The 13,541-nt window shown below is 59.3% G+C and overlaps 1 protein-coding gene across 1 annotated transcript in view; it reads left to right on the top strand.

Moving 5' to 3' along the window:
* ENGASE (endo-beta-N-acetylglucosaminidase) overlaps positions 1-7,593 on the top strand; it is a 41,401-nt gene extending 33,808 nt beyond the window's left edge. The window contains exons 12-15 of the mRNA XM_075579751.1: positions 693-841; positions 1,649-1,742; positions 5,167-5,281; positions 5,722-7,593. Of these exons, the coding sequence (XP_075435866.1) occupies positions 693-841; positions 1,649-1,742; positions 5,167-5,281; positions 5,722-6,117 (754 nt within the window). The 3' untranslated portion in view covers positions 6,118-7,593. The remainder of the gene's footprint in view (positions 1-692; positions 842-1,648; positions 1,743-5,166; positions 5,282-5,721) is intronic.
* The last annotated feature ends 5,948 nt before the right edge of the window (positions 7,594-13,541 follow it).

The raw sequence follows: 13,541 nt of genomic DNA on the forward strand, positions 1-13,541 counted from the left end.
GGTCAGTGTGGGGTCATTCACACTGGTAGGGTCAGTGTGGGGTCATTCACACTGGTAGGGTCAGTTTGTGGTCATTCTCACTGGCAGGGTCACTGAGGTCATTCTCACTGGCAGGGTCACTGTGAGATCATTCTCACTGGCAGGGTCACTGTGAGATCATTCTCACTGGCAGGGTCACTGTGAGGTCATTCACACTGGCAGGGTCACTGTGAGGTCATTCACACTGGCAGGGTCACTGTGAGGTCAGTTTTTGGTTATTCTCACTGGCAGGGTCACTGAGGTCATTCTCACTGGCATGGTCACTGTGAGGTCAGTGTGGGGTTATTCTCACTGGCGGGTCAGTGTGAGGTCATTTGCACCGGCATGGTCATTGTGGGGTCATTCTCACTGGTGGGGTCACTGTGGGGTCATTCTCACTGGTTGGGTCAGTGTGAGGTCATTCTTACTGACTGGGTCAGTGTGATGTCATTCTCACCGTTGGGGTCACTGGGAGGTCAGTCTGGGGCATGATCACCAATGGGGTCACTGTGTAGTCAGCATCCAGAGGGGGTCTCTGTGAGGTCAGCTGCCGGGAGGGGTCAGTGTTAGATCACTGCCACCGGTAACAGCCTCTGAATTGGGTTTGAGTGTAGGTTGGGGGGGATGGGGGTCTGATCTGTGCCTGATGGGGGGTTCTGTGTGGGGGTCTCCAGGCTGTTCTCGCTGCTTGTCCCAGCCCCCCCGAAGCTCCTGCTGTTCCTGGTATATAAGCTGGAGGGGACCCCCAATGTCGCAGTATCGCTGGAGCTGAGGACGCGGGACTCCCCATCCTGCAGCGTGGAGAGCATCGTTGGACTGACCGGTGAGAGGAGAGGTCACCTGTGTGACATGTATGGGGGGGGGGACAGGGGCAGGACTGACTAATGGGTACGGGGATGGACGGGGTCAGGTGGACAGGACGGGGTCAGGTGGACAGGACGGGGCTGTGTTCCTGTCACTGGGAGGACTGTAAACATTTCAAAAGCTAAGATGTTAACAGCTGTTTTCTGTGATGTCATACTGCGTCCTGTGATTTCACACATTGTCCTGTGATGTTCCCGCTGAGTCCTGTGATGTTCCCGCGTTGTCCTGTGATGTCACGCCTTGTCCTGTGATGTCACTCTGTGTCCTGTGATGTTCCCCCTGTGTCCTGTGATGTTCCCGCGTTGTCCTGTGATGTCACGCCTTGTCCTGTGATGTCACTCTGTGTCCTGTGATGTTCCCCCTGTGTCCTGTGATGTTCCCGCGTTGTCCTGCGATGTTCCCCCTGTGTCCTGTGATGTTTCCCCTGTGTCCTGTGATGTCACACGGTGTCTCCTGATGTTCCCGCTGTGTCCTGTGATGTCACACGGTGTCTCCTGATGTTCCCGCTGTGTCCTGTGATGTCACACGGTGTCTCCTGATGTTCCCGCTGTGTCCTGTGATGTCACACGGTGTCTCCTGATGTTCCCGCTGTGTCCTGTGATGTCACACGGTGTCCCCTGATGTTCCCGCTGTGTCCTGTGATGTCACACGGTGTCTCCTGATGTTCCCCCTGTGTCCTGTGATGTTCCCCCTGTGTCCTGTGATGTTCCCGCTGTGTCCTGTGATGTCACACGGTGTCCCCTGATGTTCCCGCTGTGTACCGCAGAGCAGAGTAAGGAGCAGAGCCTGCAGCTCCTGTCCGAACCCCCGCTACTCCTCACCGACGCCCAGCAGCAGGGCAAAGGCAGCTGGAAGCAAAGGTGAGAATGAGGACGGGGCCCTGAGTGATCCGGTCTGCATGTGGGTGCCATGGTGTGAGGCTGAGAGTGCGTGTGTCCATGTCAGGCTGGAATTGCTGATCCTGTGTGCATACATGTATGCATACGTGTATGTATACATGTGTGTATGCGTGTATGTATACATGTGTGTATGCGTGTATGTATACCTGTATGCATACATGTGTGAGTATGTGCATGTAATCAATAAAGAGTTATGTCTGCACACCTATAAATGTATAATATAAGCAACTAGCTGAGAGACCCGGCGTTGCCCGGGATATAATTTTGGGGGGGCGTACGACAGGGTTAGGCTTCCCCCCCCCCCTTGACAGCTAGGTGGGTGACTGAGTTGACTGAGTGTGTGGGTGACTGGGTGGGTGTGTGACACTTGACTGAGTGGGTGGGTGACTGAGTGGGTGGGTGACTTTGGGTCGGTTTGACTTTGGGTCGGTGGGTGGGTGACTTTGGGTCGGTGGGTGGGTGACTTTGGGTCGGTTTGACTTTGGGTCGGTGGGTGTGTGACTTTGGGTCGGTGGGTGTGTGACTTTGGGTCGGTGGGTGGGTGACTTTGGGTCGGTTTGACTTTGGGTCAGTGGGTGGGTGACTTTGGGTCAGTGGGTGACTTTGGGTCGGTGGTTGGGTGGGTGAGTTGGGTCGGTGGGTGGGTGAGTGGGAGACTGACTGGGTGGGTGAGTGGGAGACTGACTGGGTGGGTGAGTGGGAGACTGACTGGGTGGGTGAATGGGTGACTGGGTGGGTGGGTGACTGACTGGGTGGGTGTGACTGGGTGGGTGTGTGACACTTGACTGAGTGGGTGGGTGACTGAGTGGGTGGGTGACTTTGGATCGGTTTGACTTTGGGTCGGTGGGTGGGTGACTTTGGGTCGGTGGGTGGGTGACTTTGGGTCGGTTTGACTTTGGGTGGGTGGGTGTGTGACTTTGGGTCGGTGGGTGTGTGACTTTGGGTCGGTGGGTGGGTGACTTTGGGTCGGTTTGACTTTGGGTCAGTGGGTGGGTGACTTTGGGTCAGTGGGTGACTTTGGGTCGGTGGTTGGGTGGGTGAGTTGGGTCGGTGGGTGGGTGAGTGGGAGACTGACTGGGTGGGTGAGTGGGAGACTGACTGGGTGGGTGAGTGGGAGACTGACTGGGTGGGTGAATGGGTGACTGGGTGGGTGGGTAACTGACTGGGTGGGTGAGTGACTGACTGGGTGGGTGAGTGGGTGACTGGGTGGGTGAGTGGGTGACTGACTGGGTGGGTGAGTGGGTGACTGACTGGGTGGGTGAGTGGGTGACTGACTGGGTGGGTGAGTGGGTGACTGACTGGGTGGGTGAGTGGGTGACTGACTGGGTGGGTGAGTGGGTGACTGGGTGGGTGAGTGGGTGACTGACTGACTGAATGGGTGGGTGACTGGGTGACTGACTGAATGGGTGACTGACTGAATGGGTGACTGGGTGACTGAATGGGTGGGTAACTGAGTGGGTGACTGAGTGGGTGGGTGACTGAGTGGGTGGGTGACTGGGTGAAAGTGGGTGACTGGGTGAAAGTGACTGGGTGGGTGACTGGGTGGGTGACTGGGTGGGTGTGTGGGTGGGTGACTGAGTGGGTGACTGAGTGAGTGGGTGACTGAGTGGGTGGGTGACTGAGTGGGTGGGTGGGTGACTGGGTGAAAGTGGGTGACTGGGTGAAAGTGACTGGGTGGGTGACTGGGTGGGTGTGTGGGTGACTGAGTGGGTGACTGGGTGGGTGTGTGGGTGGGTGACTGAGTGGGTGACTGAGTGAGTGGGTGGGTGACTGAGTGAGTGGGTGGGTGACTGAGTGGGTGGGTGACTGAGTGAGTGGGTGGGTGACTAAGTGATTTTTTGGGTGACTAAGTGAGTGGGTGGGTGGGTGACTGAGTGGGTGGGTGACTGAGTGGGTGGGTGACTGAGTGGGTGGGTGACTGAGTGAGTGACTGAGTGGGTGACTGAGTGAGTGACTGAGTGGGTGACTGAGTGGGTGAAAGTGACTGGGTGGGTGTGTGGGTGACTGGGTGACAGTGCGTGGGTGGGAGACGGTGTGTGACTTACCTTGACCCCGTGGCATCTGGCTGGGGCAGGAGGTGAGTTCGGGAAGCTGGGGGGGGGGCAAGAGTGGCAGGTGTCCCGCGCCGCGCTTCCCCTCTCCGGTAGCGTCACACGTGATGGGGAGTCCCGCGCCGCGCTTCCCCTCTCCGGTAGCGTCACACGTGATGGGGAGTCCCGCGCCGCGCTTCCCCTCTCCGGTAGCGGCGCACGTGAGGGGGAGTCCCGCGCCGCGCTTCCCCTCTCCGGTAGCGGCGCACGTGAGGGGGAGTCCCGCGCCGCGCTTCCCCTCTCCGGTAGCGGCGCACGTGATGGGGAGTCCCGCGCCGCTTCCCCTCTCCAGTAGCGGCGCACGTGATGGGGAGTCCCGCGACGCTTCCCCTCTCCGGTATCGGCGCACGTGATGGGGAGTCCCGCGCCGCTTCCCCTCTCCGGTAGCGGCGCACGTGAGGGGGAGAGCAGGAGGGCCGCGCCGTGAGGGGGGAAGAGCCTGGAGTTTGCTGCTGAGCAGCAGGGCCGCGCTTCCTCCGCGGCGCACGGTGAGGGTGATGGTGCGGCTGGGGATGTTGCGGAGCGTGGGGATTTGGGTGAGGTGGGGAGGGGGGAGAGAGTGAGGGGCACCGGGAGAGTGAGGGGCACCGGGAGAGTGAGGGGCACCGGGAGAGGAGGGGCACCGGGAGAGGAGGGGGGGGGGTGGAAGGTGAGCTGCGGTCCAACTGACGGGGGAGAGTGTGTGTCCCTGTGTGTGTGTGTCCCTGTGTGTGTGTGTCCCTGTGTGTTCTTTGGCCCGTCACTCCGCCTCAGGCCAATGAGAGGTGTGCGGGGGCGGACCAAGGGACCAATGAGATTTCCCCTAGGGACACCGGACATCCAGGCAGGCAGGCAGGCAAACATACAGTGCTTTCACTAATATAGTATAAAAGATATACTTGCAGTTAGCGGTACCAGTGCTCCGTGGTTCAGGGAAAAAACCTGTCTGGTGTAATTTCAAAGTATATGAACAGAGTGGAGGATCCCGGGCACTACGGGTTTGTAGAAAATAAATTTATTCTAGGCACACACAGCGTTTCGAGCTGTACAAAGCTTGGGAAAGAGCTATGTACAGCTCGAAACATGTGTGTGCCTAGAATAAATGTATTTTCTACAAATCCGTAGTGCCCTGGTCCTCCACTTTGTTAGTATGTGCGTGTATACATGTGTGTGTGTGTGTGTGCGTGTATGCGTGTGTGCGTGTATACATGTGTGTGTGCGTGTATACATGTGTGTGTGTGTGTGCGTGTGTGCGTGTATACATGTGTGTGCGCGTTTATATGTGTTTACCACGGCTGGCACTTATTTCCTCCCAGGTATTACGAGGTGGAGCTGAGTGGCTGTATTCTGACCAGTCTGTCCGTCCGTCTGTCCCGCCTGACGCCCGATCAGCAGGAGGAGAACTTCACGTGTCGCCTCGGAGAGATCAGGGTAATGTGAGAGCCTCTCGCTCACCCTGCCTCCTCTCTTACCTCTCACCCTGCCTCCTCTCTGATCCCTGACCTCACCCTGCCTCCTGACCTCTCACCCTGCCTAGTGACCTCTCACTCTGCCGCCTCCTCTGACCCCCGACCTCTCATCCTGCCTCCTCTCTTACCTCTCACCCTGCCTCCTCTCTTACCTCTCATCCTGCCTCCTCTCTGACCTCTCACCCTGCCTCCTCCCTGACCACTGACTGTCTTCTCTCTGAGCCCTGACCTTTCACCCTGCCTCCTCTCTGATCCCTGACCTCATCCTGCCTCCTGACCTCTCACCCTGCCTAGTGACCTCTCACTCTGCCGCCTCCTCTGACCCCCGACCTCTTACCCTACCTCCTCTCGGATATCTCCCTCTTTTGGGGGTGCACTGACCGAGCCTCTCTCTCCTTTCAGGTCCTGGATGTCTCTCTGCCCCCCTCCCTCCCGCAACAACCCACGGACCTCTCCCTTTCTCACCTTCGCTGGCGCAGGGACCCACAGAGCGGGCAGCTGTACGCCAGCCTCACCCTGCGCTGGTCTCACCCCACGGGCACCGCCCGCCACTTCCGCATCTACTGCCGCGGGGTGACCTGCCACCGGGAACCCCCCTCCCAGCCTCACCTCCTCGGACTGGCGCACGCCTGCGTCTACCGCGTGGTGGACCTGGCAGTGCCCGACCCCTGCCCCCCTGCCCCGGGGTGGCTGGAGTTTGCCGTGCAGCCAGTCGGCAAAGACGGCCTAGGGCCCTTGCCGCCCGCGTGGGGGCAGCTAGTGCTGGAGTATACGGAGCAAACGCACACAGAGGTGTGAGACCCAGTGTGCGGGGGTAACACAAGGTGCTCTCCACGGTGAGGTGGGGGTCACTGAGGGGTAGGTGGGTGCGAGGGGCATCAGAGCAGAATTGGGGATGAGCAGGAAAACAATTAACTAGCACGGGGTGGCCAGCTCCAGTCCTTAATGGCCACCCACAGGTCAAGTATTAGGGATATCTCTGCTTCAGCACAGGTGGCTCAATAAGTCTGTGCTTCAGCACAGGTGGCTTCGACTGAGCCACTGAGCCACCTGTGCTGAAGCAGGGATATCCTTAATACCTGACCAGTTGGCTGCCATTGAGGACTGGAGTTGACCCCCGCCCCCCCCCCTGACCTGGCAGAATTGATACCGGATACTGACGAGCGGTTTGTGAACTTTCTGCAGCGGTCAGTCAGGAGGCGTTTCTCCGCGTCCCCCTCCTACACATTCACTCGTCCGCCTCGAACCTCGCCACGGACACGGGCCAGATCTCCGCCTATCATTCTACGGCCTCTCCGCGCCCATCCAGTTATTTCCGGAAGGAGTACCCGCTCGGCACGATGCCCCCCATCCCCTGCCCCTGACCGCACATACCACGGACAAGCATCGCAATCACCGCTCCGCCTGCACAGCAGCAATAATACTCATGTCATCACTGGGGCTAGGAGGAGGACGTTACTGACCTCTGAAGTGGGAGACGTTGTGATCTCTGGGGAGGCGGGTAGAGAGTAAGCTCTGGGGGTCAGTAATTATCCTTGTTCCAGAAGTAGACCAGCAAGTCTTTGCAAAGCCATATAATACCGCGCAGAGAGCCGGCTCTCCGGCTGTGAATGGGGGGGGCACCCGGCACACGCCCCCCGGTTCATGATATAAGCCGCAGGTCCTTCCTTGGCAAGGGATCGCGGTCGGTGCGTGGCAGTGTATCGCGGTCGGTGCGTGGCAGTGGATCGCGGTCGGTGCGTGGCAGTGTATCGCGGTCGGTGCGTGGCAGTGGATCGCGGTCGGTGCGTGGCAGTGGATCGCGGTCGGTGCGTGGCAGTGGATCGCGGTCGGTGCGTGGCAGTGGATCGCGGTCGGTGCGTGGCAGTGGATCGCGGTCGGTGCGTGGCAGTGGATCGCGGTCGGTGCGTGGCAGTGGATCGCGGTCGGTGCGTGGCAGTGGATCGCGGTCGGTGCGTGGCAGTGGATCGCGGTCGGTGCGTGGCAGTGGATCGCGGTCGGTGCGTGGCAGTGGATCGCGGTCGGTGCGTGGCAGTGGATCGCGGTCGGTGCGTGGCAGTGGATCGCGGTCGGTGCGTGGCAGTGGATCGCGGTCGGTGCGTGGCAGTGGATCGCGGTCGGTGCGTGGCAGTGGATCGCGGTCGGTGCGTGGCAGTGGATCGCGGTCGGTGCGTGGCAGTGGATCGCGGTCGGTGCGTGGCAGTGGATCGCGGTCGGTGCGTGGCAATGTCCCATTGGATGCTGTCTTTTTTACAATACAATAATGTAAACGCCCGGGTCTGATATTCTTTTCTGTTCTCTGACTGGTCTTTATTTCTCCGGGATCCGCGGGTGAGAGGACGGGACGCCGCCCGATAACAGCGCTGACACGTTCACTATGTTAAATCGGTGCCGCCATTCCTGAACAAATCAGACACGTAGAAGTGTTTCTAAATAGTTTTTTTTATTTCACATTTAATGTCTTCATAGTAACCACGTGCTCAGGGCGGGAGCGCTCACACTGTGCCCAGTCATAGTAAGCACGGCTCAGGGCGGGAGCGCTCACACTGTGCCCAAGTCATAGTAAGCACGTGCTCAGGGCGGGAGCGCTCACACTGTGCCCAGTCATAGTAAGCACGGCTCAGGACAGGAGCGCTCGCACTGTGCCCAGTCATAGTAAGCACGGCTCAGGACAGGAGCGCTCGCACTGTGCCCAGTCATAGTAAGCACGTGCTCAGGACGGGAGCGCTCACACTGTGTCCAGTCATAGTAAGCACGGCTCAGGACAGGAGCGCTCGCACTGTGCCCAGTCATAGTAAGCACGTGCTCAGGACGGGAGCGCTCACACTGTGCCCAGTCATAGTAACCACGTGCTCAGGACAGGAGCGCTCACACTGTGCCCAAGTCATAGTAAGCACGTGCTCAGGGCGGGAGCGCTCACACTGTGCCCAGTCATAGTAAGCACGGCTCAGGACAGGAGCGCTCGCACTGTGCCCAGTCATAGTAAGCACGTGCTCAGGACAGGAGCGCTCACACTGTGCCCAGTCATAGTAAGCACGGCTCAGGACAGGAGCGCTCGCACTGTGCCCAGTCATAGTAAGCACGTGCTCAGGACGGGAGCGCTCACACTGTGCCCAGTCATAGTAAGCACGTGCTCAGGACAGGAGCGCTCACACTGTGCCCAGTCATAGTAAGCACGGCTCAGGACAGGAGCGCTCGCACTGTGCCCAGTCATAGTAAGCACGTGCTCAGGACAGGAGCGCTCACACTGTGCCCAGTCATAGTAAGCACGTGCTCAGGACAGGAGCGCTCACACTGTGCCCAGTCATAGTAAGCACGTGCTCAGGACAGGAGCGCTCGCACTGTGCCCAGTCATAGTAAGCACGTGCTCAGGACAGGAGCGCTCACACTGTGCCCAGTCATAGTAACCACGTGCTCAGGGCGGGAGCGCTCACACTGTGCCCAGTCATAGTAACCACGTGCTCAGGGCGGGAGCGCTCACACTGTGCCCAGTCATAGTAAGCACGTGCTCAGGGCGGGAGCGCTCACACTGTGCCCAGTCATAGTAAGCACGTGCTCAGGACGGGAGCGCTCGCACTGTGCCCAGTCATAGTAAGCACGTGCTCAGGACAGGAGCGCTCACACTGTGCCCAGTCATAGTAAGCACGAGCTCAGGACGGGAGCGCACACACTGTGCCCAGTCATAGTAAGCACGTGCTCAGGACGGGAGCGCTCACACTGTGCCCAGTCATAGTAAGCACGTGCTCAGGGCGGGAGCGCTCACACTGTGCCCAGTCATAGTAAGCACGTGCTCAGGACGGGAGCGCTCGCACTGTGCCCAGTCATAGTAAGCACGTGCTCAGGACAGGAGCGCTCACACTGTGCCCAGTCATAGTAAGCACGAGCTCAGGACGGGAGCGCTCACACTGTGCCCAGTCATAGTAAGCACGTGCTCAGGACAGGAGCGCTCGCACTGTGCCCAGTCATAGTAAGCACGTGCTCAGGGCGGGAGCGCTCACACTGTGCCCAGTCATAGTAAGCACGTGCTCAGGACGGGAGCGCTCACACTGTGCCCAGTCATAGTAAGCACGGCTCAGGACGGGAGCGCTCGCACTGTGCCCAGTCATAGTAAGCACGTGCTCAGGGCGGGAGCGCTCGCACTGTGCCCAGTCATAGTAAGCACGTGCTCAGGGCGGGAGCGCTCACACTGTGCCCAGTCATAGTAAGCACGTGCTCAGGGCGGGAGCGCTCACACTGTGCCCAGTCATAGTAAGCACGTGCTCAGGACGGGAGCGCTCGCACTGTGCCCAGTCATAGTAAGCACGTGCTCAGGACAGGAGCGCTCGCACTGTGCCCAGTCATAGTAAGCACGTGCTCAGGACGGGAGCGCTCGCACTGTGCCCAGTCATAGTAAGCACGTGCTCAGGACGGGAGCGCTCACACTGTGCCCAGTCATAGTAAGCACGTGCTCAGGGCGGGAGCGCTCACACTGTGCCCAGTCATAGTAAGCACGTGCTCAGGACGGGAGCGCTCGCACTGTGCCCAGTCATAGTAAGCACGTGCTCAGGGCGGGAGCGCTCACACTGTGCCCAGTCATAGTAAGCACGTGCTCAGGACGGGAGCGCTCACACTGTGCCCAGTCATAGTAAGCACGTGCTCAGGACGGGAGCGCTCACACTGTGCCCAGTCATAGTAAGCACGTGCTCAGGACGGGAGCGCTCGCACAGTGTCCAGTCATAGTAAGCACGTGCTCAGGACAGGAGCGCACACACTGTGCCCAGTCATAGTAAGCACGTGCTCAGGACAGGAGCGCACACACTGTGCCCAGTCATAGTAACCACGTGCTCAGGACGGGAGCGCTCGCACTGTGTCCAGTCATAGTAAGCACGTGCTCAGGACGGGAGCGCTCACACTGTGCCCAGTCATAGTAAGCACGTGCTCAGGACGGGAGCGCTCGCACTGTGTCCAGTCATAGTAACCACGTGCTCAGGACGGGAGCGCTCGCACTGTGTCCAGTCATAGTAAGCACGTGCTCAGGACAGGAGCGCTCGCACTGTGCCCAGTCATAGTAAGCACGTGCTCAGGACGGGAGCGCTCGCACTGTGTCCAGTCATAGTAAGCACGTGCTCAGGACAGGAGCGCTCACACTGCCCAGTCATAGTAAGCACGTGCCCAGGACAGGAGCGCTCACACTGCCCAGTCATAGTAAGCACGTGCTCAGGACGGGAGCGCTCACACTGTGCCCAGTCATAGTAAGCACGTGCTCAGGACGGGAGCGCTCACACTGTGCCCAGTCATAGTAAGCACGTGCTCAGGACGGGAGCGCTCACACTGTGCCAAGTCATAGTAAGCACGTGCTCAGGACAGGAGCGCTCGCACAGTGTCCAGTCATAGTAAGCACGTGCTTAGGACGGGAGCGCTCGCACAGTGTCCAGTCATAGTAAGCACGTGCTCAGGACGGGAGCGCTCGCACAGTGTCCAGTCATAGTAAGCACGTGCTCAGGACAGGAGCGCTCACACTGTGTCCAGTCATAGTAAGCATGTGCTCAGGATGGGAGCGCTCGCACAGTGTCCAGTCATAGTAAGCACGTGCTCAGGACAGGAGCGCTCACACTGTGCCCAGTCATAGTAAGCACGTGCTCAGGACAGGAGCGTTCGCACTGTGCCCAGTCATAGTAAGCACGTGCTCAGGACGGGAGCGCTCGCACTGTGCCCAGTCATAGTAAGCACGTGCTCAGGACAGGAGCGCTCGCACAGTGTCCAGTCATAGTAAGCACGTGCTTAGGACGGGAGCGCTCGCACAGTGTCCAGTCATAGTAAGCACGTGCTCAGGACGGGAGCGCTCGCACAGTGTCCAGTCATAGTAAGCACGTGCTCAGGACAGGAGCGCTCACACTGTGCCCAGTCATAGTAAGCACGTGCTCAGGACAGGAGCGCTCGCACTGTGCCCAGTCATAGTAAGCACGTGCTCAGGACGGGAGCGCTCGCACTGTGCCCAGTCATAGTAAGCACGTGCTCAGGACAGGAGCGCTCCCACTGTGCCCAGTCATAGTAAGCACGTGCTCAGGACAGGAGCGCTCACACTGTGCCCAGTCATAGTAAGCACGTGCTCAGGACAGGAGCGCTCACACTGTGCCCAGTCATAGTAAGCACGTGCTCAGGACAGGAGCGTTCGCACTGTGCCCAGTCATAGTAAGCACGTGCTCAGGACAGGAGCGCTCGCACTGTGCCCAGTCATAGTAAGCACGTGCTCAGGACGGGAGCGCTCGCACTGTGCCCAGTCATAGTAAGCACGTGCTCAGGACAGGAGCGCTCCCACTGTGCCCAGTCATAGTAAGCACGTGCTCAGGACAGGAGCGCTCACACTGTGCCCAGTCATAGTAAGCACGTGCTCAGGACGGGAGCGCTCACACTGTGCCCAGTCATAGTAAGCACGTGCTCAGGACAGGAGCGCTCACACTGTGCCCAGTCATAGTAAGCACGTGCTCAGGACGGGAGCGCTCGCACTGTGCCCAGTCATAGTAAGCACGTGCTCAGGACGGGAGCGCTCACACTGTGCCCAGTCATAGTAAGCACGTGCTCAGGACGGGAGCGCTCACACTGTGCCCAGTCATAGTAAGCACGTGCTCAGGACAGGAGCGCTCACACTGTGCCCAGACATAGTAAGCACGTGCTCAGGACAGGAGCGCTCACACTGTGCCCAGTCATAGTAAGCACGTGCTCAGGACAGGAGCGCTCACACTGTGTCCAGTCATAGTAAGCACGTGCTCAGGACGGGAGCGCTCGCACTGCCCAGTCATAGTAAGCACGTGCTCAGGACAGGAGCGCTCACACTGTGCCCAGTCATAGTAAGCACGTGCTCAGGACAGGAGCGCTCCCACTGTGCCCAGTCATAGTAAGCACGTGCTCAGGACAGGAGCGCTCGCACTGTGCCCAGTCATAGTAAGCACGGCTCAGGACGGGAGCGCTCGCACTGTGCCCAGTCATAGTAAGCACGTGCTCAGGACGGGAGCGCTCACACTGTGCCCAGTCATAGTAAGCACGTGCTCAGGACGGGAGCGCTCACACTGTGTCCAGTCATAGTAAGCACGTGCTCAGGACAGGAGCGCTCGCACTGTGCCCAGTCATAGTAAGCACGTGCTCAGGACAGGAGCGCTCACACTGTGTCCAGTCATAGTAAGCACGTGCTCAGGACAGGAGCGCTCACACTGTGCCCAGTCATAGTAAGCACGTGCTCAGGACAGGAGCGCTCGCACAGTGTCCAGTCATAGTAAGCACGTGCTCAGGACAGGAGCGCTCGCACAGTGTCCAGTCATAGTAAGCACGTGCTCAGGGCGGGAGCGCTCACACTGTGTCCAGTCATAGTAAGCACGTGCTCAGGACAGGAGCGCTCACACTGTGCCCAGTTATAGTAAGCACGTGCTCAGGACAGGAGCGCTCGCACTGTGCCCAGTCATAGTAAGCACATGCTCAGGACGGGAGCGCTCGCACTGTGCCCAGTCATAGTAAGCACGTGCTCAGGACGGGAGCGCTCACACTGTGCCCAGTCATAGTAAGCACGTGCTCAGGACGGGAGCGCTCGCACTGTGCCCAGTCATAGTAAGCACGTGCTCAGGACAGGAGCGCTCACACTGTGCCCAGTCATAGTAAGCACGTGCTCAGGACGGGAGCGCTCGCACTGTGCCCAGTCATAGTAAGCACGTGCTCAGGACAGGAGCGCTCACACTGTGCCCAGTCATAGTAAGCACGTGCTCAGGACGGGAGCGCTCGCACTGTGCCCAGTCATAGTAAGCACGTGCTCAGGACAGGAGCGCTCGCACTGTGCCCAGTCATAGTAAGCACGTGCTCAGGACGGGAGCGCTCGCACAGTGTCCAGTCATAGTAAGCACGTGCTCAGGACGGGAGCGCTCGCACTGGGCCCAGTCATAGTAAGCACGTGCTCAGGACAGGAGCGCTCACACTGTGCCCAGTCATAGTAAGCACGTGCTCAGGACGGGAGCGCTCGCACTGTGCCCAGTCATAGTAAGCACGTGCTCAGGACGGGAGCGCTCGCACTGTGTCCAGTCATAGTAAGCACGTGCTCAGGACAGGAGCGCTCACACTGTGCCCAGTCATAGTAAGCACGTGCTCAGGACGGGAGTGCTCGCACTGTGTCCAGTCATAGTAAGCACGTGCTCAGGACAGGAGCGCTCACACTGTGCCCAGTCATAGTAAGCACGTGCTCAGGACAGGAGCGCTCACAC

The sequence above is a fragment of the Ascaphus truei genome, chromosome 22, assembly GCF_040206685.1.
Source record: "Ascaphus truei isolate aAscTru1 chromosome 22, aAscTru1.hap1, whole genome shotgun sequence".
NCBI classification, from domain to species: domain Eukaryota; kingdom Metazoa; phylum Chordata; class Amphibia; order Anura; family Ascaphidae; genus Ascaphus; species Ascaphus truei.